Source organism: Danaus plexippus, chromosome 14, assembly GCF_018135715.1.
Source record: "Danaus plexippus chromosome 14, MEX_DaPlex, whole genome shotgun sequence".
Classification (NCBI taxonomy): Eukaryota; Metazoa; Arthropoda; class Insecta; order Lepidoptera; family Nymphalidae; genus Danaus; species Danaus plexippus.
Genome location: NC_083546.1, coordinates 380,612 through 408,278, shown reverse-complemented (window position 1 = coordinate 408,278; position 27,667 = coordinate 380,612). Strand labels below are relative to the sequence as shown.

Below are 27,667 nucleotides of genomic sequence, written 5' to 3'. Positions count from 1 at the left end.
GGATATCCTTTAAGAATGTCTGAAATACCATATACTAGATTACTTATACAAGTTGAAGTTAAATAAAATTCCAAAAAGGTATATGTGAATATTATAAGTTTTATAACACACACATTTTCATTTGTCACATACATAATAAAACAAACGTCAAACCAAAGTTATGACATAGATGTAAGATAATAGATATTGATCTTCTTACCATACAAAACAGCGAAAATATAAATAAGTGTTCATCGTTATAAGGAACTTATAGATAAGTATTCAATATATGTGAAGGATCTCCACATCTCCTGAAACAAAGTTAACTGGTAGGTAGTAAGGTGTAATTTGCATGAATTATTATTTTTGAGGTAATGATAAATATATACTTATTTTACTGAGGTCCTCCATTCTTACAGATCCTAAACATGGGTGAACGGAAAGGACAAAACCTATATTATCCCCCCGACTATGATCCTAAAGTGGGGGGGTTAAATAAATTTATGGGAACACATGCCCTACGAGAAAGAGCAAGAAAACTGCACATGGGTATTCTTATCATACGATTCGAAATGCCCTACAACATCTGGTGCGAAGGATGCAACAACCATATCGGCATGGGAGTCAGATATAATGCTGAGAAGACTAAAATTGGCATGTACTACAGCACTCCGGTATACCAATTCAGAATGAAATGCCACCTATGTGATAACCACTTTGAAATAAAGACAGATCCTGGGGTAGGTTTATTTATATTCTAACTTTAATTCTTATCTTGATGAGGCATTTTGCTATAATTTTAAATCCATATTAAAGCTATGATATTTCTTTTTTAGAATTTAGATTATGTCATTGTATCCGGAGCAAGACGTCAAGAAAATAGATGGGACCCAACAGAAAACGGTCAGATCGTACCAGAGACCAAGGAGACCCAAAAACGTCTCTTTGATGATGCAATGTTTCGTCTCGAACACAAAACTGGTGATATGGACTCCAGTAAACTTGAGAAACCGAGGCTGGGACGTCTGGTTGGCAGAAATGAGTCTGTTTGGAAGGATGATTACGAGGCCAATTGTTCTTTAAGGAGAAATTTTCGAGTGAGTGTGTTTATGAGTTATTTGTAAATGTTCACAATTACAGTCAAAATCGGATTGTTTACCCCAAATAGGCCACTGATATTAAGTCGTAAAGAAACTAGTCATGTCAGCCAGTGATGGTTCCTATTGTTTCATGAATTGGTATGTGTATTATTTATGATTATGGATTGAGCTAAAGAAATACTGTCCTCTCAAGTTTTTATTAGAGTTTAAAACTGTTAGCTGTTAGCTGTGCTGAGGTTTTGTGAAACGTCTCTAAATGCTTTGGTTACACTCAAAGTTTTATATTAACTTAAACACACATCTATAAGTAGATCTTAAACACCTTGGTCCATAGGTTGCAGTGCACATGTAAACATGGTGGTAAAAACACAAATTTTAGATATGTAACGACCGGATGATCTGGGGAGATTATGACACTGAATTTTAAGCATGATCGATGCATCAATCTATCTTCAAAAACCCTACCATTACAATTAAGACTATACACTAAGGTCGCATTATATAGGTTGGTGAAAGGTCTAAATCGTTAGATTATGTAATAAATACTTTCATCTTATGTATTTACTTGCCGTCTCCTTTAATTATTTGATATAATTTATCTGTATTAGACCCTTCCATACAGACTAATAATGCTTCTTTAGTGTTGTGAGGCTTCCACATATTTCCATGATACATGTTTTTTTTTTACATTTATAACGTTCTAAAGTCTCCACGGATGAAAGGGTCCTTTTTTCTTCTTATCATCCAAGCTTTAAATTCACTAGGTCTTAACGACGCTACAGTTCTCCAGAATCCTATTGTTGTAATCCTCCACACAATCAAAGAAGTTTTATGGTCCCAGCTAAAATTTTCCAGGGGTTACGAATCTAGGTTGGTGTAGGGAGCATAAAGTTCAACACTCAGACTTTTCAAGACTCCCACTAATATTCAATATCCCCCTAACCAATTGGTGAACCCTGACACATTTAAAACTATCGTCACGGAAACAAAATTATAATAGTGTTTTTTAGTCAACCTGATGGAGTAGTGCTCATTGTGACTTCGTTTCTTTTTTCTTTAAAATAATAAATAAATAAACATATACATAATAAATTAATACATATATCAAATGTACCTACAAACTTTTCCCCACAAATTTTTCATGAAAATTTTTCATTGGATGTGGACTTTACTTGCTATCTAATAATGTTAAATGAGGCCATGTATCTATTGACCATTCATTTTTTGATCGTCTTCGATGCCCTAAAGTCCCAAACAACAACTGTGTCTTTTTTAAACATTGTATCATTTTACAGAAAAGAAGAAAGGAATTAGAAGCATCTGCTGTCAATGACAACTTGCTATTGGCTAGATCTTCTCTAGACATAAAACTACTACCGGAATCCGAAGACGATAGGAATATGGCTGCACTTCTGTCCTTGAGACCATCGCGAAGCATTGAAGAGTCCCAAAGCGAAACCAGAACCAAAATACTAAATACACCAGCTCTACCAAGTTCCAGCGGTCTCTTGACCAGCTTCGGTGGTCTTAAAAAGGAAGAATCACTGAGTAAAAGTATTTCATTGAGCAGAAACGTATTAGGTATCACTATAAAGAAGGCCAAGAAAGAAGACACCGACAGAGACAAAGATGTACCTTTAAAATCTGTAACACCCAAAGAAATTAGCTGCGGAACTAATGATTGTAACAAAGAAACATCTGTCTTGGGAAATGATAAGCCTAAAATTTCTTTGGTAGGCGACTACAGCTCCAGTGAAAACTCGGAATAAGTATTGTTCAGGGTGAAATAAAACAAGAGAATAGAATCGAAACATATGATTATTATTCAAATTGAAACATGAAACATTAACAAGCAAAACACTACAGATAGATGCAACAGTAACATACAGGGAGCCTGTTTATTAAGTAACTATGACTAGAATCTTTCATTTTGCAATTCCTTCCGTGTACTACCTTGAACTTTCCAATGTTAAAAAAAACATTAAACAATCAATAATACGAATTTCATATATGTATTATCATTAACATGTTTATAATCGCTACACATATAAAAATATATCTTGAAGTGTTACATATATAATATTGATGCAAGCATTAGTGATTTCAGCCATAGAAAATACATGTGTTGTGTATAGGAAGAGATGAGTGTTATATTCAAGAAACACTTGCTATGAGGCTAAGAAACATTTTAACAAATACGTCTGAAGACAATTTGTTACAAAAACATGATCGTTGGTAGTTTATAAAGAGTTTTACAAACATTTTAAGCTCTGGCTTCAGCATGAGGAATAAAACAGTCGAGTTACCTTTGAATGGTTGGTTGGAAGAACTTTTGGTATTACTGAAGTAATGATTATAATACATTCTTCAACAACTTGATAGTTGTTAATGTATAAATAATATTTATATGAAAAAGTGTATATTTCATACATATAAAGATATAAACTTTTATTTTAACCGTTAAACAAACTCGATGCTGTTTCATTAAATACTTTCATACTATGTAACACGTACTACATTCATTATAAACATACAATAAATTAATCAGATCAATTGTTGAACGAACGAATCTTTTACTACATCCTACGTTATAGATTTGTGCTTTCGGAGTGTCCGTATTCTGTCATACTGACGTCTGACATCGCTATACGATTTAAATAAAATCTAATTTAACATTTTCGAATGACAAACGGTTATAGATTAAAAATCAAAAATGAATGAAGGCCGATTATTTAAAAATTAAATACATTATTTTCATTATTTATAGTAGATCTGATATCAGTTTTCTTAACTGAAATACAGTCAAATCCTCGTATACAGAATCCCCTCCGTTACTCCTGTCTCTTGTCCTCTAGAGCGTATACGAGCGCGCACTCCATCTTACCTCGCAGCCATAATAAAACCTCTGGATCTGGTATGTCTATTACTTTCTCATCGCTTGAATAGTAGTTCGTTGCTTCGTCCTGAAAGAAATTAACAGAGAATTTAGAGTAATTTTTTTGGTATTTAATTTTAACATACCAAACGATGACGATGACGTCTGACTGACAGAAGTCAATGAGATTCTTTACCTTGCCCTTTGATTTTTTTTTTTTTAATATATAATAGGTAAATTTATATTCCTGTACGTTATCATTGACGCGATATTTCATGTCGCAAATGTACAATCAAATCCTAGACATGGTAGACAGTACTTATCAAATAATATTGCTTTTTAATCTGACATCAAACCTTCTAAGGTCAATCATGTCCTCTGCTTCTATATATCGTATCGTCCCTTATCCATTTATAAAATCTATATCCAATTGTAGTGAACTTGTCATCACATACCTGTCGAACATTCAGGATGAGCCGCGAGCCGTCCTCGCGTACATCCAGGATGTCCTGTAACCTGGACGTCCACTGAGGTCGCCAGCCGCGGCCGCCGCTGGCACACGCTATATATACATGTCTGAAAAAATACCGAAAGACTAGTGTAATAGTAAGAAGAAAATAGTCGAAAAGCATTCGCCAACAAAGTATAATAAAAGAAGGTATGTTTAAAAAATACAAATATCATAGGAGTTGTTTACCACATTTTTTACTTCAAACGGTATAAAATCAGTGGTACTGAAATCTACAACAGCTCGACGTATTGGAACGTACAAAGATAACTAAATAGAGTTGTTTAGTAACAAACTAACTGTGTAGTAATAAGGAGCGTGGTGAAGGAGGGTACGCCTCCCAAGTGGAGGTGCGCCACCACTTCCTCATCGGTCTGCCCGCGGCAGAGCTGTTTGAACAGCACAGCGCCACGAGCTGACCACTCGCTGTAAGGCCGGAGACCCTGGGGTGGACCGCGTTAATTAATAATGTTAGCTTTTTAAATAACTGGGAATATATTCAAGAATAATAGACTTTAAGACCTATTTGTAATCAACATAATATGTAAGTTTTAATATTTATTTGTGTACTATTGATATAAACTTGGTATTTAAATAAAACTAACATTTTCGCGTTTTTTTATTATTTTAAAATATCCTCCTTTTTTTCCATCTTGTCTGCCCGTGATCGCGGTTACTGCAAAGAAACCGAATCGTCGGGAGAATGTAATTTAAAATAATAAAACATCGCGATGGTACATCCGAAAATATTAGTTTTATTTAAATGAATATTCGCGAAGTCTTAGATATCATTACTGTGGTATTTTATGTAAATCCACAGACTTAGAAAAAATAAATATTCAGACTTTCAAACGCGAATATTTTTGTATCGTAGATATTGGAAATTTTTAAGTCTATAATCATTATGATCAGGTCAGTATGTTAGAGAATATATGAAATACATAAAATTATGCATTATATAATTATCTGCCCTTAATATACGAGTCGTACCTCAACATTTGAACAATGTCGCGGCAGCCTCTTTCTAGCAACAAGCCTGCCAGCGGCGCGCTGATCGCATGCCCTCAAAGCTGTATCGGCGCCGTATCCGCACACACTTTGCGACAGACGGGACGCCTCCCGACACACGTCTGTATAAACATTAAGTCTTCATTTACGCAAATAAATACATCAATAAAAGGTCCTTTATATTAAAAATATTTTCTCCTCGATAATTGATAGCATTACTGGTCTGTACCAAAGTAACTACTCGTTAGGAATTGACGTCAATGTGACTAAGTTAAACATAAATTATGATCTACAGTGAACGTTCATACAAGATTTTATCTTAATAAGATCTACACGCGTTAACGGACGGCATCATCCAGATGCTTTAACAGTAAACCGTCCGTTACAGCATTAAAGCATCTGTTAATGCATCTGAAGCAAACCTACTGATTGCATTTTTTCGCAATAATAAATATATAACATAGTTCTAGAAACAATGAACTAGACATGAGAACATACACTCTAGACTCTAGATAAAATAAATACAACATTGTACTCACATTTCATAACAACAAACTCTTCGTCTACACATCCACAGCGAGAGACAAGCAAAAAGGAAATAAACGTGTGAATATTAAAGCGACTAACGATGAAACTTAAAATACATAAACGAGAAACGTGCTCATACTAACAAAACATTCAGACTTTGAAATGAAATAAAGAAAGTCTCACTAAAACATGACATCCATGCATTTAGATTTTAGAGGATCGTGTTAAATAAATATCTTGGTTAAGATAATCAATTACATTGGGTGCTAATTTTCGAAAAAAATCACATGCTTTTAAAATATATATGTAGTTGAAATGAGGAAAAAAACTATTTAAGAAAATGAATGCATATTAAATAACTAACCAAAATTAGGTCTTCCAATGAGTCCAGTTATGGCCAATGCTATACTTGCCGGGTTCTTCTTATTTGCCTCTATCACGGCTTCTGGTAGATTGTCTACGATCTCATAATCATCTCCTGGGTAAATAAAAGTGTTATATTAATTACAACAGTTTATAAAATAACTTATATTACAGTTTTTAAAATAACTTAACATTTTAATATTCAAGGAAATATTGAGTAAAGTATTTGTCATTGCTTCTGTTTATGTATAAATATTATAGTATATAAAGATTTGTGATGACTGCATTGTACTAATTAATGTATCGGTGGTACTCACCAGAACGACGTTTGATTTTAGTTTTGAGTATTTCATCTCCGGCAGTAGGCAAGTTTATCACGGTTGGGATCGAGCACAAAGAACGGCGGGCACGTGCTGAACCCTTCAATATTAAAAGAAATGAAAGTTTAACGACAAAAAACGACAACAACACAAGAATGTAAATTAAACCATCAGTGGAAAGCCTTGAACTTTATCCCTGAAGTGTCTTACCATGCAAGGCTCATAAAAGTCATTAAGTGCCCTGGAAAAGTCTCCGATATAACTATACGGATTGCCGAGAATATTAAGGCCCAGAACCAGCACATAGAACTGCTGCACCAGCTGCAAGCGATAGTGGCGAGTAGCAGCGTCCAGTAAGCCAGGAAGACTGATCGGCGTGTTATGCAATTCCAAAAAACTCATTCTGGAACAGTAAAAGAAAATTATTTAAGCATTTTAACGAAAGAAGATTGTGCCAACTTATTGGAGTTGGTGATACAAACCTGAGAACAACATCTTTCATGTCACAAAGAGAAGATCCCCACGAATTAAATAAGTACTCCAGGAGATCACTGTTGAAAAGTTTTGGGCGATTTTCTTTTAGCCCGTATGTTATCTGTGCTGGACTGTCGACGTTCTCATTTAAATATCCCCTGGATGATAAGCTTAAAACTATTTTCAACGGAGATAAATGAACGTATTCAAACACGACATCTTTCGTCGAGCAGGTCTGACTCCTCATGGCTATAACAGGTAAAGGCATGTGCACAAGAGCCAAGTCCGCTCTGAGCCTCACAGCAGGCTTCTCTTCAACCTTCCAATGATTCAAGATATCAAAAACGTGATTAACAAAACCTCTATCTAAGTTAACGCAGTGCTCTTGTATTAAGACCTTCAAATATTATACGTCCTGATTGAGGCTGGGTCTAAATTGTTTTAATATAACAATGTCCACGCATGGTTTAAAGTCACGGGACTTCACGTTGGGGGATAAAGGAGCAGGGTAAAGCACGCTAGGGAACACAGCTTCGTGTAGCTGGTTGTCTATCTGTAGTCTCTGTAACTTAAGTGGCAGAAAGTAAAGGTATCGGATTTGCGGAGCTGCAAACATACTCCTGGATTGTAAGTTCTCCGAAGTTCAGAGAAAAATGGTTTTGTCATATGCATTTTTTCCAGATCGATATGTAGAAGCTCCTTCAACTGACATTTCTTCTGTTCTGTTTGATATTTTTCCTCCACCCAAGCAGTTACATCTGTTGCTAATTGTTTCCAATTGTTGCCCACATTGACTTCCCACCTCGGGACGGAGTCGGTACAACTCACGTAGGACAGTTCCTTGACCCCATCACTGTTTGAACACAAATCGAAAACCCCACTCTGGCCAGGGACAAATTGATTTCGTAGTTGCTTAGCTCAGAATTAATTCTCATTTTGTACTGATGTGAAATTTCTCATCTTGAGCCAATGCGTAAACTCTTTGGTAACCATCCATGAAGAAACCCAGTATACCATGACTTTGTCTTTTCTCATCTTTTTGGCTTTAGTGTGTTTTTGGTATGTCACAACTATCTGAATCGCCACTACTGGATGAGCCAGGTTCTGGAGATTTTGGAGTCAACCGTTTCAGGGTAGAAGACAATTTTGAAGTGTAACTGTTTGTGACCACTAGTGTGGAATGCTTGACCGAATGAAAACTAACTTTTTCTTCGCCAAATCTAAAGTTGATACCATTTAACGAGCATGTGTAGTAACAGGATATTTATTAAGTTCAATTATTCTTGTTTCTTACCCGTCCTGCGAGAAATCTGCAAGGAAGCCTTTACCCTTATTGTTATATATGTTCCATAGAAGACTCCTCTCTTTCACGGGATCGTCCCAAGTGTACAACATAGATTGATATGGGCTCAATAAAGCCACTTGACCAGAGTCGACCTGCAAATAATTACCATCACTACTCAAAGAACTCTCACCAGCTAATATTCAATTCGGAATTGTTAAAACCATAACCGAAATATATTATTTTAATACCTGATGCAGTTTTAGAAACAGATCGTCACAAAGATTGTCAATTCGGACGGGAGCGTCGCCCGAGTTGTATGGACGAAAAGTTATAGTGAACGGCCTATCCGTGCCTCCGGTTACATCCACACAAATTGCAGTCTGAAAGAATAGAAATATATTATGGAAACAAACATATGCATCAGATTATAAGATAACTCAATATTTTTACTAAGTCATTTAGGACTTTGAATACTTAAAGACGACAAGAGGTTTAACTAAAGATAATGTCTGAATAGACGAATCATTAACCTATTCAATTAAGATGACTGGAGCATAACAGCTGTGGTGACGGTTCCATAAACTTCAACAAAAATTGATAAATTACTGTAAAGAAACTCCTCTTTTAGTCTATCGTTATTGCTAACTTATTGGCTTTCACCTTTTCGAATTTGGATAAAATCGGCTTTGGATAAATTTGGATAAAATTTGCATATTATAGCATCGTTGACCAAATTAATTATTGCAAATAAAATAAGGAGTAACTAAACACATTAAAACAGAAGCTGTTTCAAAAGTAATAAAATAAAAACTTATAAAATGATGAAACTAGTGTTATTCGGATTTACTACGCGGATTTTATATATATTTTTTATATATATTTTATAACACTAGTTTCATTTAAATGAATACTCGCGAAAATCTTAGATCTCATTATAAAATGATTTCTATAAGTAGATATGTCTTTATTTTGCAGCTGAGACAACAGCATATATTAAAACAGGTATTCGTTCATTACAGTAGGTACTTTTAAAAACCATACTAAAGTCTCTATTGTATCAACAAAATGACATTAGTTATAAAATCGAATGAGGAGAACGTAATATTTTCTTTAAATTAATATATAAATATATTTCTTTCTTACTGCTTCGTCAGTTTTATATTTTTTTACTTTAATTCCTATATTGTTATATTTTGAACTTCTTTAAACTACAAATAAAATAGTGAAAAAATCATTAGGAAACAAAAACACACCACACGATAGTATTTATAATATTAGTAGACATTATTATTGAGATTTACAACATATTTTTACGAAACGGAAACACGTGTCTTATTTTAAACCGGCGTTTAATATCCGGAAGTGTCTGTGTGTAGTGAGTGGGACAGGCACTAAACTGTAAAGTAAACAGTTTATTAGACATTGTTAGAACTTTCCCTATAACATTTTATGTGAACATCATTTAGCCCGCGTGTCCGTTCGCTTTGATTTTTGTTTTCTTTTACAACATTAATTGTTCAATTCGTAGCGTGTTTTAAAAGTAAATATTTTAATGATATTCAAACACAATTAGTACACAGTGAATGTACACATGTTTATTTATATAATATATGTTAGAGTAACGGTCAAAACCTACTTTTAACCTTGTATATTTGTAACTGAACAGTCGACATAATGTCCGAAAATAAATAAAACATACATGTAAATCGAATTACACAATAAGTTACCAGTTACATCAACAACGCACTCTAATTGCTTTTACGACACTTTCTCCGCAACTTATATTCTCAAACCAATCTCGTTCCGATTCAGTTTTCAGGAAACGCTATAACAAAATATAGTGCAAAATGCGAATTTTTATACTATTTGTTACATTGTGGGCGATGGAAGTGAACAGTTATAGAACAGGTGATTGTTACGAATGCAGAACAAAAGAATACATCAGAATCAAAAGAGGGAAATATTTTTCTAATCCACCGACCAAGTTTTATGACAGGCCGCCGTACAGTCCGTCTATCAAAGGACCATTTTCATATACTCCTCCCCCCGGCTACACTCCTAACGATATTGGTCCACCGCATCCAGCACCATCACGTCGAAGGCCATACAAGGTTAGTAAAAGACCTGACGAAGGTTTGGGAGACGAAGACATTCATAACATTATAAAGTATTTGTCCAACAAAGATCTAAATAAGCTTATTGAACTTGCAATGGAAAGTAAGCGTTTTACCGGTGCCTATCAGCGAGCCGAGGCAACGCTAACGGAAGACCTAAATAATGGAAATAATGAACGTGAAACAACAAAGTATCTCATGGAAGGATATTCAAATACCGAAAAATATAACTTTGAGAACAACAGAAACATAAATTATTTCACAAACAGCCACCAAGTTCCAGAATACAAACCTAATATAGATCCGCAAGATTTGTCATGGCAGGAACAGGTCTCATTCCTCGATGCTTACATTCAGAAAGAATTAAATGAAGGGAGTCAAGAAAAAAATAACATGTACACTGGCAGTGAGACCATGCTGAGAGAACAATTACCAAATACATCCAATTTACAGAACAATGATTTTGTTGCGTCCTTCACCAACAACATCCCGAATGTCGTAAAAGTAGCTACATCTTACGATATTAAAAATTTTGCAAACCTTCCCCTCATGAATAACGAGAATTCTAAACTCGATACAGTCAACTCTTACGAGGTTCCACATTATACAGTAAGTATTGAATATCAAAAAGAATTAAGGACCAACTTCACCTGGACATCCAACAATCTCCCAAACCTTCCAAAATGAAGAATACTTGATTCTTTATTAATTAATTTACTTTACTAATCTTTGTCATAATTAAACAAATTTTTAGGTGACGTCGTCTAAGCAGCCATCTTCTCAGATGTCCCAACTAAACCAGCAACCTTCTCCGGCATTACTTCTACCCTTGTCACCATCATCTTTATCGGTCAAAACTCCTGAAGTAGAGACGGCTCCCCAGCATCAGTTGCAAAAGATCAAAGCGAAGCTCATCTCAAAGCTATTAAAATCTGGACCCATAAATCCAAAGGTGTCGCCTACACTGTACTGGAAGATGGAACATTAACTCTCGAACGACCCTCGAAACCCTCCCATAAAAATGGTTGAGCCTACATTTTCTTTGTGATTGATATAATTTAATTTATATTGTATTTTAGTTACTTAATAGGTATTGTAATTAATTTGTTTTTCAATTATTATTGTTACTATAAGCAAACACCTATAGAAATATACTAAGTAAAAAATATTTTTATTATTACCCAAACATATAAAAATTTGTACTCACTCCCTTGTCCATCCTGAGTACCGTGAAATGATTCTTGACAATGGAGAAATGTTGAGAAACGGTTGTGGAGTCTCTATACTTGACATGCATGGCCATGGAGTCAGTTTGAGGCCAGAAGGGAATGCATTGTTGTGGGCTGAGATCCAGCCAAAGATCGGCAGCTTCGTTCTCTTCCATGAACCGTAAGGGTCGACGCGTGTCGTTAAATACCATGAAGTATGGGAGTAGAGTTACTAGCTTTGTGAGCTGAGGGCACAGCTCCGAAAGGGTTACCTGTGTAGAATAAACATTACACTTTAATACAATATTATTCAATCAAATTTTTGTATTTTACCACCTTTGGTATGATTTTTTTTATTACATTAAATTTTATACTATGCTTAGATTACTATTAATGGTAGATTTCCAGTAGCTTGTATATAAAGCTGATTCAGCCGATTACTTAAAAAAACCGTTTACTTACATGAAGTAGCATTCTATAGTTCTGTCGTCGCTCGGCGTGGGCACATACAAGCAGACCCGGGGCATGAGCGTGTGGGCGTGCAGCGCGCGACCAGCATGACTGGTGGGCGCGAACCCTTATGCGGCCACGTTCACACCACAGCAGAGGCTCGTCTGCTAATTCATAGCATGTGTCCGAGTGACCCTATGAAAAAAAATAATATTAGGAGTGGCTATCGATAACATAAGAGGTAGCATGGTCAACAAACTTGACAATCTTGACCTAATAAGCGGTCGTTGAATTTATTCATGGAGAGCAGACGAAAAAATTCAAATAATTAATTGTTATCAAATTAGTCCCATTTATACTTCTAAAAGGTTTTGTTCAGATCAAACATATGTTTTCAATGTAAAACCCTTGAAGTTCTAACAAGTCTTACTTTTAACTGTAGTGGCAAGCCAGTCTTATTAATAATCCACTCCGGAGCGTACAGCAGCACTCGTCTCTCGGCCTCCGCCCCGTCAGCTGCACCGAGTTGTCTCGCACGGACGCACAAACGTTTGTTGCCACCCTCAGTCTCCATTTCCGTTGTCATGCTTATCGTCTTCTCGACCATATCTAGATTGGTAATTCGCTTGGTTTGAAGTAGGATTGGTTCTATATATTTTCTTTGCAATCTGATCCTAATGCAAATATAATACTACTACGAATGTGGAAACATATTCAAAAACACAATATTTTTTTCTGTCAGGAGGTTTAAAAAAGGACTTTTACCTTTAGGATCGAATTAGCTTAAATCTGAGTCTCCTAGTAAAAACTTAAGTCTTAATAAGGCTAACATATATTAACGAAATAATCATAGAACCTGTCATAGGACATAATTCGCAGAACATTATTGAAGTCGGTTTTAGTATAGCAAATCTCTAAATATTCCTTATATTTTTGAATACATTACTTACCAGGTGACAAAGTAAACGAGCCCGACCACGGTAGTCCAAGATAATGCATCTCAAGTGTGAGTCTGTGTGAGTCTGATGGTGGGAGATGATAAAGGTGGGCACGTTCGCCTGCTTCCACTCTCAAGGACGCACCGCCTGATACTTGTAGCGCGTACGGTAGTCGATTGTGAAGGGCCAGAGGTGGTAAGATGCGTATCAACAAGTTCGGTATTGATCTCGACACCTTATTTGCTTTGCATCCTGGACACAACAAACGATGACATTATTGGCTGTCTATTAACATAAAAAATATCGAAGTCTTCTTTATTCACCTTCTACAGCCAATACTCTCATTGCAAAAACTCCACCATCGTCATCACCCATGGCTGGACAAACTAAATCCCTGGCCGTCCCCAGCTCCTTCACTAACTCCATCCACCACAGACCCTGTGATGACGCTTGATAACTTCTGATAAAGAAGTAAATATAATTATTCTTCTTTACTGCTATACAAAGACATGATTAAAATGTATAAAGAATTTTAATCAGTTTTTATTTTTTTCACAGACTTACTCGATGCTGCTCGGCAGAAGATACAAACGGCAATGATAAGCCATGTATAGCGGCACATTGTAAGTGTCGTGAGGAGCGAGCACCGCCAGTCGCACCAGACCGCAGAAGGGATTCCTCACTGCACCTACGGGCTCCGCTCCTGCAGCTTCCAATTCTGATTGACGGTAGAGGAGTTCCAGAGCGTATGAAGTCTCGTTACGAACCTGAGGAGGGTCAGATGTGATAGTTCTATTAAAGGTCCTTACAGATATGTGCATGCATAAACAAAGTCACAGCTTAACGTTAAATATTCACAAGTTTCGAGTACCTTTTTAAAAACACAGCAAAGAAAGTTGTAATATTTCAAAATTAATATTCTTGGTATACAGTTACTAATTCAATTGATATTTACCTGCAGCGGTGACCGCACCACGATCCTCTTATAGTTGTAGCTGGCGCTGCGCTCCACCACGACGTAGTAGCGCGTGTTGTTCCTACTAGGATGCAACACGTGGAGCTTTGACACAGAACGTTGGGGACATACGATCTAAAATTTGAATAAATTAACATAGTGAAGAGTATATCTTAAGATAATCATTCTTTTCATATTCCAAAATATTAGCTTATAATTAATCTGAAATAAGCAAAAAAAACATATAACTACTTTATTTTCAGGTGAATTTAAAATTAATGTTATAAAATAAAAATTGTCCTTGGTTAAGTTTTTAACCTTTTAAATTTAAAATAGCAAGAGATTATTTTTTGTTGTATAATTATACAATAATTATATCGATTGCCCAATATAAAATCTATAGGAGACCTACGTTGAGTTGGTCAAAGTCGAGCAACTTGACAGATAATGTTAGGTCTGTAATGCGGCGTCGCAGCTCCTCGACGGAAGGTTGGCCCACGGGTGACTGGTGCTCTGAGCCTGCTGGCGCCGAAGCACCGAACCCTCCTTCGAAACTAAGGGTACACATGTAACTTTAATTTAGATATTTTATCTGGGAATTGATGGGACTCGAGGGTTTTTGAATGGTACAAATGATTGTAAAGGGAATGTTATCTATTACAATTTAGTTAAAATGAAATTAAATAGGCCCACATATAATGGTTACGTTTTGTTCCTATTAATTATGTAAATTAATAGATTTTTCGCTTGATAACAAGTGTTTTATTGTGTTCATTAAAAACATTTGAAACTGACCAGTCCCATTCATCGCTGATGTCTGTCATCTCCTGTTTTTTATTCACTTCATCCTCCAAAAGGTCGGCACCCGATGTATCACAACCTGCCACATAAACATTTTATGGATCAAACCAAGTCATAAACAAAGAACTTTCGAAGTATTGATGAATTATTTGTTTTCTCCAACATTTCTTGTTATAGAATGTTTTGCTTGTATTCGTTTACCAGGAGTGCTGGGCCGGCTGCCAGAATCATAATCAGCGACGGCAAGAACGTAGTCGTTCCCAGCTAGGTCAGTCTGGGCGTGTGTGCGAAGTGTCACCGTTGAACCCGGACCTGCCACACATCAGTAGACGGTACACACCCTACTTTTAACTATTCGGGACACCAACGTCCAACATTAAGCTCTAGCATAAGTATTTGTTTGGCATTTGAATATGCTATTTAAGCCTAATACGTTTTAACAGGTTTTTAACATTATAAGGAATGAGATCTAAGACTTTCGCGAGTTTTATTCATTTAAATGAAATTAATATTTTTCGCATATACCTACTACGCGTGCTTTATTTTTTGTTAAAATTACATGTCTGTCAGACGTTCACATCTCGTTTGCCCGTGACCACGGTTGCTGAAAAGTAACCGAAACGTCGGAAGTATGTATTTTTAACAAAAAATAAAGCACACATAGTCTATCCGAAAAATATTACTTTCATTTAAATATCATAAGGAATCCTGAATTTCTTCTTTACCTGCTGATCCAGCTCATCTCTTACCTATATCGTTGATCAACTGAAGACCGTTCTCTCCCGCTACGAGAGCAGTTACAGCAGCTGTTCTATCACAAATTGCAGTAGTAAGCGCTTGAAGCGCTCGAACCGCAGCCGGGGCCAACGTCACCTCCAGTGGTGACCGCGCTTCAAGTGTGATGTAAGTACACAAACGATCTTCTGTTGACGAATCTACACTGTCCTCTCTCTCGGGTTCCTTTAAATAGTATTAAAGTCATGAGAAAAATAATTGGTTTGTATACTAGGAAACAAATACACAAAACATAAAATTAATAAATATTACATGGCTCTATTAAACATTAACTATTTATGTCAATATCACTCTTTAAAGTTAGTGAAATGCCACCTTAAGCATCTTCTAATATTACCTGTAATGTAACATTTTTGCTATCCCCCTTCTTCTTATCTTCTCCGTCTACATAGGAGACCGGCATTTCCTCAGTCTCTTCCCGTTCGCTGGCTTCAGCTTCACTCTGCTCTGGTGCTGAAGAATCTTCATCGTTACTTATTTCATCCATGCTGGAGTCACTACTGATATGAAAAATAATAATTGTAAACTTTATTCTCATCTCTGAATAAAAATATGTTTAATTCCATATTTGTCGAATTAGATAAAGTTTTGTTTATACTCTATACATATCTTACTCCGTGAACAGATGTCCTATGGCATTCGTCAATTTATCCTTTTCATTGTCATTTTCGGAATCAGAATCTTCATAATCCATTTTCTTTATAAATGCCAAGTTCCCAGCTTTGTAGTCCATGTTATAGTTTTTATTTTCTTTTCCATTAGGATTCCTAATGAACACCATTTCATTGTCCGTATCGGCTTCGTCAGCTGAAGTTTCAGATTCAAAAGCATTTTTTTTCTTTGGTTTCTTAACTAATTCCGCAGCAACACTATCACACATGGTTTCTTCCTGTTGTTTAGGTTCTAGGCGCGATGATATCGGGTAGGATTTTTCCTACACACATTTGTAAAGATAATTGCGGCCACAGCTTCTATTTTAATAATCTCCTTCCTAACTTGGGCAGTTCTACACCTCCATTATTGTGTGGAGTAAAGTAATAAAAATTGGTTGTAAAGAGAGAAATGCTCACAGGTCTCCATAGACTTGATAGACATGACTTTTAATAAAAAATAAAATTAAATTTAAAACACCATCAGAACCAACCTGGAATACAGTAGCAGTAATCTCCCATGGCTTTAAAATATTGTCCACCACTTCGGTCTCCAGTAGCGGCTCCCAAACTGCGGCGCGCTCGTTGTAGCAGCGCGCCAGTAAGTGAACTGTACCTCCACCATGCAGAGCGTTAGACCACTCATGGAGAGCTGCCTCCAAGGACAGCTAACAAGAAATTAAAGCGACGAAAAGTCTTTTATTAGTGAATATGATTTAGTGCGTCACCCCCATTAAAATATTTAACTTCAAATTAAAAAAATATTTTTAAAGATTGAATGTTATAATATGTATACTTAAACTCAATAAACTAGAAACGTACCTTAACCAATAAAACTGGAACCCTCACAGTGTGCTCGATCTCAAATGTGATACGAATTTTTGGCACATTCAACATGAAGGTCTCGGTAGACCTCATGGTGGATATTTAGGTTGAACGTAACTATTGTCTGGGTAGCCCATGTATGGTGTTATTTTTTTAGGAGCCCAGAGGTCCTCATCTGGTTTTTCTGAACGAGGATTGTAGGTCGCAAAATTAAATAGTTCCTTATCATCAGGAACTATTAGTTCAGTTGATATTTCTTCTATTATGTCTGAAATATAGGTTTTATTTGATTTTTTATTTAGTATTGAATAATACTAGTGAAACAGATTACTGTGACCATTTAAATTTACCCATGATAGTATGCACGGTGGTTGGAGCAATATGTACATCAACCTCGGAAATTGATAACTTAACCATAATTCCTTCTTCTATGGTTTTGAAACTCTTTGAAAACTCGAGATCACAAGGCTTCAGAACCAGCTGAGGTGGCAGGTTCTTTAGTTGAGACTGCAGTTTAGACATCATTTGTAAGCCAGCTAACGACACGACAAGACTCTCCGTATTAGAATGACTGGAGTAATCTATAAGAAGTTCTGTCCTAAGAAGAATGGCGTGACCCTCGGTTTTGGTCAGATCGGTGAAAAACATAATCTCCGGCTGGCGACACTGTATGGATATTGATAAACTTGGCATATCCTCACATATCGATGTTGCTGGAATGAGATTATTTTTTTTCATTTCATTTTCTAACATATCAGAATACCCATAAAGATACTTAATACAATACGGTTGAGGTTATATTTTTTCCAAAGCTTTTATTTTAACATTCTTTTTTTAATACTTTTTAAACCACATTCCGAAATTATTAAAACATCAATAAATTTTATTGTACCTCAAAGGCAGAGAAGTATCCTTACCAGTAGAAAAGTATCCGCTTGTAGAGTCAGTAGAGGCTGGCCGGGTGCGCGGGCGAGGAGCATCGCCGACATATCCGTGATTTATTACTCCACCTTCTAATAGCCTTTCACCTAACAGAGTTAAAAATTATGAAATTATGAAGTTATGAGATTTGAGATTATAAGAAAATTATGAGTTAGAAAGTATGAACAATAATTGAAAGTATTCACTATTAAAAAAAACTGTTAATGGTCAGAATTAAATCAACAACTATAGTCATTTCAAAATTTGTAAATCAATCACCTGGTAATGCATCCAAAAGCGTCCTCGCCAGTCGCAGCAGGAATGGCAGCGACAGATTAAGCCTTGTCCTCTCAACCCTCGCGTCCAAAGTTGTCGCCCTTGCTGACCGTCTCAAACCACATTCTATCAGTGCTGGACGAGAAACTGAGAACCCTGAACCAGCGACCTTACCACCACCTTGGGATTCTAGAATCCTAGAATGATTTTCTATATCAATTTGTTGTCCACAAGAGAAAACTTATTTGGATTGTTAAAATATATTAGAATGGAAATACAGAGACACACGAAATTTTTTAGCATTCAACGGATTCACCGGCGGTGCCCGGTCCATCGTGTTGCTGAGAGAGAAGCTTCAACAGTGCCTGGGACTTGCGACCCAGGCGTAGGTTTAAGGGGCCCTATCTGGCGAATATATTAGTAATTGTATGGTGAAAAAAGTAATTAAAAAGAACCTTCTGATCACAACACCGGAATCTTGTCTAATATCCTCAACTAGTAGGCTTTGAAGGCTGGCTTTGGCCTCCATACTCCCATCCGAGAAGTAGTCTACATGCAGGTTCGCTTCTCCAGCTGTGAGCTTAGCTAGACCATGATTAAGATCACGCACCGGAGAACTGAGTATTTCATCCATGTCCGAAAAGAGTTTTAACTCGATACCTTCTAAAGAAAATCTGAAAGTTTTATTTTAGGTTCCTTGAAATTTTGAAAATAAAAATTCACAATAGTATATCTAAGTGTATTTAGATTTTTTTTCTCTTAGGAAATTTATTACAATAGTATTAAAAAATCAAAATAATGCTTTACCTGAAGACAGATTCCTTTTTAACGGGATCGCCTTGAGCGAAGAACGCCTGTAGTTTCTTAACCGTCGCTTCAGACGGTGCTAGCTCCACCGGCGAACTTGGAACAATGCTCTCTGAAAATATTAATGAAACTAAAATTCAAACCCTAAAAGTTGCACCCATTATTAAAATTAATTTTATTAATAACAAATTAATAAACAACAAAAGAAAAAAAAATTTAAAAACTGTAGGTCACTGAAGGCTTATGGTTCTAAGTACATCATCACCTAGCTAGCTAGCTAGTACAGATAACATTTTCGAATTGAAAATTCTTGGATCTTTGGATTTTTCTTATTTTTACCACTACATCGAACGATCATTAGGTTTTGTGAGAGAAGGCACTAGGACGATACAATCATACGTCAAGCCTCACTCTATCCTAAAGCGACTTCGGATTGGACTACACCGATGGATATATATGAGTAACAATACGAACTCTCAGAGGATATTTAAAAACGCGTTGTGATAATAGAGCTTACCGTTCCTTGGGAAAGCAACATCCCCAAAGACCATGCCATCAAGGTCAAAAAATATTACGAGCTCCCTAACGAACTCACTAGAAATAGGTTCGTCGTGGGTTTGTACGCTGTAGAAGTGGGAGCAAAAACTCGAGGGGTATAACGGCTAAATCTACAACCTACTAAAAGTCTTGAGCCTATCCATAACTAATATCAATTCATTCTTGGAACGTACTTCGAAGGCAGCTCTAGTAGGTTCTTTTCAAATTTGGTTAGGCAGAGAGAGGAACTTGGACGGTGGAGCTGAGCGTTTAACGCGCGTTAGATAAAAGCCTTAAAGCTACAACTGGGTCGTAAGTCCCAGGCGCTGTTGAAGCTCTTCTCCCTGCAAAGCGATGGACCCGGCACCCGCAAGGTGAATCCATTGAAAGCTAAGAGGTTTCGTCTCGTCTCTTATAAAATTGTTGCCTACCAATGTAATGTCCCTCGCTCAAGTTATCAGTCCATACAGCGAGCACGGTTGCGAGGTCCTTCTGTCCAAGGTTGATTATGACTGTGTCCATAACTACATCCGCCTCGCACAACAGCAGATCTCTGTGCGCTGTGTTGATGTGCACGTAGCTGACTGTGTGCTTGAGGTCACATCTCACTGATATCGGCTCGAGGATTGGCTCCTTGACAACGAGTTATATAGTAAATTAATGGTATTTAAAGAAATTTTGAAGAGGCTTAAAAACATTGTTTTTTTTATTCCATTGTTCTGGACCATTCAAGTAACGTAATTTAAACTGAACACCTCACCTGTACTTCTAAAGTCCCAGCCAGCGTCATGACGGCACGAGAAAGAGTTATATTGACGAGTTTTATCAGCACGTTATCAATGACTGGACTTTGTAAAGGACTATTCGCTTCAAAACTCGCGTTCACCGACTTAAAAAAGTTTTCGATTAAAAGGTCCCCTGCAATGATATTTATTATTATATAATCAAACTCTTATATGAACGAGTGGAAGCACTTGGGTCCATGTTAATTTAAAACAATGAGCTACCAAATATAATACATTTTAATGTAGGTATGCATTTGTACTTTTACCGTCTTTAAAGAAAACTAGTTACCCATGTTTAAAACTAATAAGTTGGGGGAAGAAGGCTTTTGTGGTAGAAGTAGAACTGGAGCATGAATCTGCAATGATATTATAAGAAACATAATAATTAATAGCATAAAGTGGTATTTAATTAATTGTTATTATATTATTGGTTCGGGAGCGCACCTCAATAGCCAAATTGACCTTGACGGGCGCTGCTCTGATTGCTCGCGCCCTCTCCTGGGCCACTCTCTCGGCAGCAGCCGCAGCCTCGTTTGCCGCCGAATTGGGAATCAGAGGCTCCAGAAATTGCTAGGTACAAAATGTTTTCTTTTTTTACTTAAATCAAAATGTATGTACGTGATCGGTAGGTTTCACCGAAAAGCCAATATTGCATTATTTTTTTGTTAATAATTAAATAACTCTTACTAGAGGAATAATGTCTGCTTGTAAATAGGTATCTCAAATCTTACTTGCAACTGCCACAACATGGAGCACATCATTACAGCGTGGAGGCGGCCGACCCGTACCCTCAACTCGGCGTCATGCCGCGCTCGAGCACCGATCGCAGCACGAACGTACTTCAGCTCCAAGACCTTGTCCTCGTCGGGCCACACCAACTGTCATAGGAACATAACAGCTACAATAGTAATTATTTCAAAGCCCCATGCGATAATAAATATTTTTCTTAGCCTTATCATTTGCTTATTAAATCCAAAAAACTCTTTCTTCTTTTATATGTCCTTATGAGCACACAGACCTTGGGATAGAGCGTGGCTTCAGCTAAATCATCCACCTGAAGCGAGCCCAGGAACAGCTTGAAGATCAACCTGTCGTTGGCTCGGAACACACAGTCGCTCTCTAAAGAAGTAATGCGCGCCTCCACCAAGGCGCTCTCCGCGTGACAGAGACGCGCTGTTATTGATGAAACTCTGTCACATTCAATAGAATTATTATAAGAACTTTAGACAGAATATTTAACAAACGTTTACTTTACATTTTAGTAACAGTTTTCTGTAATACAGAGAGGTTAATAATAAAATTATATCATACCTCATGGAGTAACTGAACTTGGTAGCTCCAGGCGGCACCGGCGGGTCAGCTTCCGGAGTCATCAGATAGTCCCACATCGTTGTAGTTCTCGGCAATATCAGATTTTTTATATTCACAGTGTGACGCTTCTGTATTCTATGAATATATTAATAACTATGTTATTGTATATTTAGTCATTTCGGCAGCTTATTTCAGTTTTCATATATCCATTGTAACGTCATGAAAAATTCTCAGGCTACTTAATACTTACTTCCGTCTGACATACTGCAGGTAGTTGCACATGGCTGTGAGCGCGGGAGCGTGGGCACACAGCACCAGGGGTCCTGTGTCAGCCACCAGTGCCTGCTCAACGTTGTGGAAGTGAGATCTGAACTCGGGACAATTGGCACGTACCTAGATGATTGTTGAATAAATGTACTTTTTAGAATTATATTATATAAATACTATTGAAAATAAAACATAGATCTTATTTTCCAATTTTTCGAATAATGTTGATTTACTTTAGTATCTTCAATTACCTTTCGATAAAGTAAATTAAACAGTTCTCCGGAACTGGTCAGCAACTCCAAGTATTGTCCAGAGCTGGTGCAGTGTTGTTTGTCTGCAAGCAGCACGGACGCCAGTGACAGCTGCAGAGCTGGTCCGTAACGCATGAGAGCAGCGTCTGCGCATACCGCGCTCACCACCAGCATCAGATAAGGCTTATCAGTGAGTTCGCTGGAGCGGTTCAGGTTTATTACTATCTCACCTAAAAATACGATGATATATACTAACACTTAGACATGAACACATTCACCGCTATGGATTTACTCGAACACTGTACTAAATTCAAATTTCTGCTTGAAGTCAAGAAGACTTAGAAAGTTAAAATGAATTACGTCATTTCCTGACCTATAATGAATCTCATGAGTGTGTCAATAGTGTTGCTGGGTGACACATTATCATCAAAGCCGGGCAGGTCCACAGAACGAGCGAACTCCTCGACATCCTCGTCGCTGATCTCCGCGAGAGGAATCGACTCCTCCACAGGAGACCTCATGCTGTCACCATCTGCCTTGCTTTCGGCCCTGTAGTTGGAATTTATAATGTTATGTATCAAAGACAAAGTCAATTAATGAACGACAATTTAAATAATTTCATACGGTCAAAATGGACAAGCCAAACATGTTCTAAGAAATCCCATTCAATTTACAAATTGTTTTTTACTTTGAGAATTAAAAAATATATAATCTGTGTTATTTAGACGTTTCATACTGGGACAAATATAATAAGTAAATACTAAAATAAAAATATTTTATACCTATTTCGGCTAAAATACGCTGCTACAATTTTTTGTCTCAATTTCACCAGGTCTTTATATCCGGATCTGCGGTCACTCTGTCTAATTCCAGAACCTCCAGAAGTGCCGGGTCTTCATGCTCTTCAACGTAATCTCCAGAATCCATAAAAGACACAGGCACGGTATTCGGGACCGGAATGGGAAAGTTGTCAAAGAAGTCCAGGAGGTGTCCGATAACACGATCAGATAGATTGATCTTCAAACTCGAGAGTGAAATGTTGAGTTTATACCTTTAAAGTAATTCCATAAGTATGTGATTATTTCAATAACTACTTCAAAATATTTTGGTTCAAACTTGTTATTCTTTAAACGTAAATCTTTTAAAGTTAGTTACGAATTATAGGTCACGCATCAACAGGTTACAAACCTAGGCAGCAGTCGATATTCTTTCTTAATGCTGGTGGAGAATACTAGGAGAGCCCTCAGTCGCGGGATCAACGCCGAAGACTGTGACCGCCGCGCCTCACGCCAACACGATGCTTCAGATAGAACGATCTGAGGATTTATTACATTTTGATATCCATTTGGCCCATGATTTCTTTTTAATTTGTTTAGATGCAAGAAATGATCTAAATAATTTTATTTTGTCACAATCATAAGACTTTCTAAATTCAGTGTGAGTAACAAGATTCTATATTTGTATGTCAAGAGTTTTGACTCTCTAAATCACATACTTCTTCCACCCCACATACCTGTAAGATGCACTCCGCATGAAATCTGTCATATAGCCTCTCCTCCAACTCCATACACGTTGCGTCCTCCAGAGCTGGCTCCGGCGGCTGCAGCTCTGACTTCACCACCAATCGTGACACATCCACCACCATCACGCGGCCAGCTCTTAACAAGTTTATTAATGTGTCAAGGACACTAGCAGCTCTCAGAAAGAAGGCAGTATATTCGAAATGCATTCAACATTATCTTTAATAAGAGCAGTATAAGTGCAATTTTAGATGTTTTAGAATTTTAGATGATTTTATTTGTGTACGTCGACACCTTTTTATTCTGCGCGTTCTTTACAAAGAGATATTAGGCTTCTCAAATACTGGTTGTTAAAAACAGTTCAATTGTTATGACGGAATCAATGAACTTACTTAGATAGACATCCGTGCTCGGGCAGCACAATAACGGGACCCTTAATGTCCACATTCAGGTGAAGCACGTGCCTTCTGCTTATTGCATGAGCTAGCACGGCCTTACTTGCTTGAGTCACTTGTTCGACCGCACTCGAGACTTGTTCTGCCAATTCCTCAGACGTCATTGAGTGAGTTTGGAAGAAATTTATAAGTTCAGTAAACGCGTGCTGTAAATATATCAGAATGTAAATTAAAATATGCCTTTTTAAAGAAATTATTTGAGTTACATCGGTTATAAAACAAATAGGTGTATTTAGTAGGAAAACTCTCACCTCCACATAAATAAGTTCTACGGGTTCAACGTGGCATGTTACTCCTAAATCTGCGTGACTGTTTGCCGGATTCTTCTCAACATCTAAAGCTAGTACAGTGGTACCTAAAGACCCTTGAGCAGCTAGAAGTAAAGGTACTAGATCTCCATCAGACATTCCTTCTACTACGATGCTTTCTGTCCGTGCGGATACCTTAATAATAAAAATACATATGTTTTATGATTTAGCAAACACCTTTTCGTTTAATATCCTTTTAATTAAAGAAAGCATTATCCTAAAACTAATCTTTATATTGACCTTATAAGCTTTAGCTGCTGGTCTGGTCTCTAAGGAGACAAGGAACTGCGTGAGGTTCACCACCAGCACTTCCTTACTGCGGTTCATCAGGGTAAAGGTGCAGTTCGCAAGAGTCAAGTTTAATTTGTGCTCTAAAAAAACAATATTATTAAAATTGTGACCCTTCAAAAATTTATTAAATTGCGTTCAGTAAGTGTTTACCAATATATTGCTTAGAACGATCCCTTGCTCCTTCTGCGTAGTCAATCAGCTCGCAAACCCTCCTCCTCTCAGGACTCGAGAGATGGCTCCAGATACTCCGTCCTCTCTCCGTCTTAACGCACAGCTCCATACCCTCAGTCTCCGAGTGTGAGTCTGGTCGCCACCAGTCGAACTCAGTCTCTACCACCTCTATTCTGTCTGGTTCTTGTGCTAAGAGCTAAAGATCGTGATAATTTTCCCTTGTTAATATTTCAGTTCCAATTATATTAATGTAAAACATGAGGAAAAATCATAATTTTGAAAACCTTTTTTAAAAATACTTAAGACTCTTACTTCGAACTTGGCATGCTCCCTCGCAATAACTACAGATATAATCGGTAGGTTATCTTCACACTTTTGTAAGTCAAGTTTTATTTCTATGTCATTCGGGCTTTTGAGAGTACTTTTATACATTTTCTTATAAGCGTCATAGTTCTCTCTGTGTTTCTTTATGGCCGCCCAGGTGTAAGGTCTGACTCGTTGTTCTAACACCACGTTATAGGCATATTTCCACCATTTCTTTACATTCTTTGTGAGAGGTATTCCAGGGTGTAGATGACGGTATTTTCTAAAATCGTTTGATCCCATATATTTATAATCAATAGACAATTTTTTTTAATGTCGGAATAAACTACTGTCTAACATACATATTGGACTCTTTATCACGATATTCATGTGCTGCTTTTTTTACCTGTTAAGAGTTATCCTTTGGAATGACATAAGCAGGTTATGTACTGACAGGTACTGTCGCCGTGACAGCTGAAGAGCAATGTCTTGCAGCACGGCATCCATTAGAAGTCGAGGTACTCGAGCCTCTCCGGAACGATTGATGATGACTTTCACCTTGCAGGTTACAGGCTTCAGTACTGAAATGTTTAGAAGTGCTTAATATTATGTAATGTTTAATATAACGGATCTGCATATCCTGAGTCATAATGGCATTGCAAAATTGCTTTGTTTCAAAATATTATAAAACATAGATTATAGTAATTTAAATTAAGTATATTCTTCACAAAACTTCTCAAAAAGAATGTCTATTAGAAGCAAATTTATAAATAAGTTTCTTACAACATGCTGCTTAAAACTATGCATACTTTAGAAAACAACCTAAAAGGATTTATAATAAAAAACAAACAACCTACTAATAAAGCTATGAAAATGTCCACTTACAGAACTCGAAATCTTCATGATGCATGGAGAACTTGTCGAGTCCTGTGAGCATGTAGTGCTTCCAGTTGTAGTACTGTATAGGGGTTATGTTGGCGACCTCCGCGTCATCCAGGGCCGTAGCTGTCGGGTTCCAGTACAGCGACAGAGACTCGACACGCATCATCTGGTACACGGTTGACGCGTTGGCTGGGGTCAATGATGACTTCCATTTACTGAAATTCATTGGTTAAATAATAAATTTTTATTATTAGCAATATTTTTTGTCTCTGAGGAAGCGATTCACTTTCCTGCCACCAAAGAGGGGAGTCGGAGGGGTATGTGGGATTCCCCAGGATAGACCGGGAGCCACCTATTAAACACTAACGGCTATCAACATCGCCTTAAAAGCGCAACGGGATAGCTTGCCCACTCGACTGCGATGCTCTGAAGGAGCTTCTCAACCTTTGGGCAGGGGTGCTCCAAGTAATTGTTAGCAATGAATTAACATAACAATAATTTCCTTCCTTAAATTTTGTAAAAGAAAAGTACATGTAAGTAAAGCAAAGTTACACAATAAAGTAACCAGATATGAGAATGAATATTATAGTGGGTATGTTTGAATTTTTTTCAATTATGATTCAAATAACAACCTGTTAGTGGTTTCAATTGAGAGACTCTGCAGACATAAACCGCAAGCCAGCGGCCCGTCCTTGGAGCTGATGGAGTCTTCATATCTGACGTGAACATTACGAATATAAATCTGTAAATTATTCACGATAGCCGTGAATAGATTCTCGAAGAAATTTTGAGGGCCTTTGAGTATTTCGCTCTCCGCTTCGAGATCCTGGAGGATTTTTCGTTTGGCTGCCCTTGTCAGACGCCTTTCACGTTCAGGATCGAAGTAGCTGTTGGAGATGGCCGGACCCACCAATATCAAAACGTCCTCGATGTGAACCACCACGGGCTGCGTGTACAGTCCGGACCATGGTATTTGGAGATTGACTTTGCCGATCGTTCCGATCTTTACATCGATGGGCAAATCTAATTCATACTGAAATATGTATTATTTTATTTTTAAAAATGCAGAAAACACTTACAGTCATTATTTTATTTATATTTTCCAGTTCCTATCGATTACAAATGGTCATTTAGTGAAAACGTAGTAAGTGTAATGTTTTGTCAATCATTTCGAGGACATCTCACCAGCGCTTCCGGCTTAAGTTTGAGGTCGGTGAGGTTGACATTCCCGGAGAAGATGCCCACGTTGAGGTGCTCGGTGTCCAGATCTTGAACGTACTTGCCGAGGAGGCGGTTCAGGATCCCCGCGACCGCGCCCTCGAACATTCTGGATGGCGTCTGTTTACAACTGGAGAACATAAAGTTACTAATATTATTAAGCAACAGTTTATAATACATATCCAGAT

The 27,667-nt window shown here is 37.2% G+C and overlaps 2 protein-coding genes and 1 pseudogene across 2 annotated transcripts; 2 read left to right on the top strand and 1 right to left on the bottom strand.

The window, feature by feature from the left end:
- The first annotated feature begins 135 nt into the window (after positions 1 to 135).
- Positions 136 to 3,548, top strand: LOC116769459 (coiled-coil domain-containing protein 130 homolog). The gene is made up of 4 exons (XM_032660561.2): positions 136 to 308; positions 399 to 719; positions 816 to 1,076; positions 2,375 to 3,548. Exons 2-4 carry the CDS (start codon positions 408 to 410, stop codon positions 2,846 to 2,848), a joined length of 1,047 nt encoding a protein of 348 aa, XP_032516452.2. The 5' UTR covers positions 136 to 308; positions 399 to 407; the 3' UTR covers positions 2,849 to 3,548.
- On the bottom strand, positions 2,880 to 27,606 carry LOC116769460 (intermembrane lipid transfer protein VPS13A-like). Its single transcript, XM_061522652.1, is given in 60 exon segments — positions 2,880 to 4,042; positions 4,410 to 4,530; positions 4,763 to 4,905; positions 5,453 to 5,592; positions 6,010 to 6,033; positions 6,363 to 6,476; positions 6,679 to 6,781; positions 6,892 to 7,084; positions 7,164 to 7,728; positions 7,731 to 8,006; positions 8,009 to 8,110; positions 8,113 to 8,154; positions 8,157 to 8,206; positions 8,208 to 8,375; positions 8,450 to 8,592; positions 8,689 to 8,820; positions 11,762 to 12,034; positions 12,225 to 12,407; positions 12,643 to 12,821; positions 13,163 to 13,402; positions 13,474 to 13,610; positions 13,715 to 13,917; positions 14,106 to 14,240; positions 14,518 to 14,659; positions 14,901 to 14,985; positions 15,108 to 15,218; positions 15,656 to 15,866; positions 16,039 to 16,201; positions 16,316 to 16,635; positions 16,846 to 17,019; positions 17,174 to 17,271; positions 17,274 to 17,444; positions 17,527 to 17,889; positions 18,094 to 18,204; positions 18,377 to 18,570; positions 18,829 to 19,047; positions 19,181 to 19,292; positions 20,149 to 20,350; positions 20,478 to 20,635; positions 20,792 to 20,858; positions 20,947 to 21,072; positions 21,234 to 21,380; positions 21,521 to 21,692; positions 21,814 to 21,948; positions 22,064 to 22,206; positions 22,332 to 22,561; positions 22,705 to 22,880; positions 23,114 to 23,174; positions 23,177 to 23,382; positions 23,520 to 23,647; positions 23,845 to 23,989; positions 24,244 to 24,452; positions 24,558 to 24,749; positions 24,855 to 24,985; positions 25,056 to 25,272; positions 25,389 to 25,662; positions 25,786 to 25,960; positions 26,265 to 26,476; positions 26,894 to 27,294; positions 27,447 to 27,606. Coding segments are annotated over 60 exon segments (10,320 nt in total). The 5' UTR covers positions 27,588 to 27,606; the 3' UTR covers positions 2,880 to 3,910.
- On the top strand, positions 9,638 to 11,721 carry LOC133319191 (uncharacterized; annotated as a pseudogene).
- Positions 27,607 to 27,667: the final 61 nt, after the last annotated feature.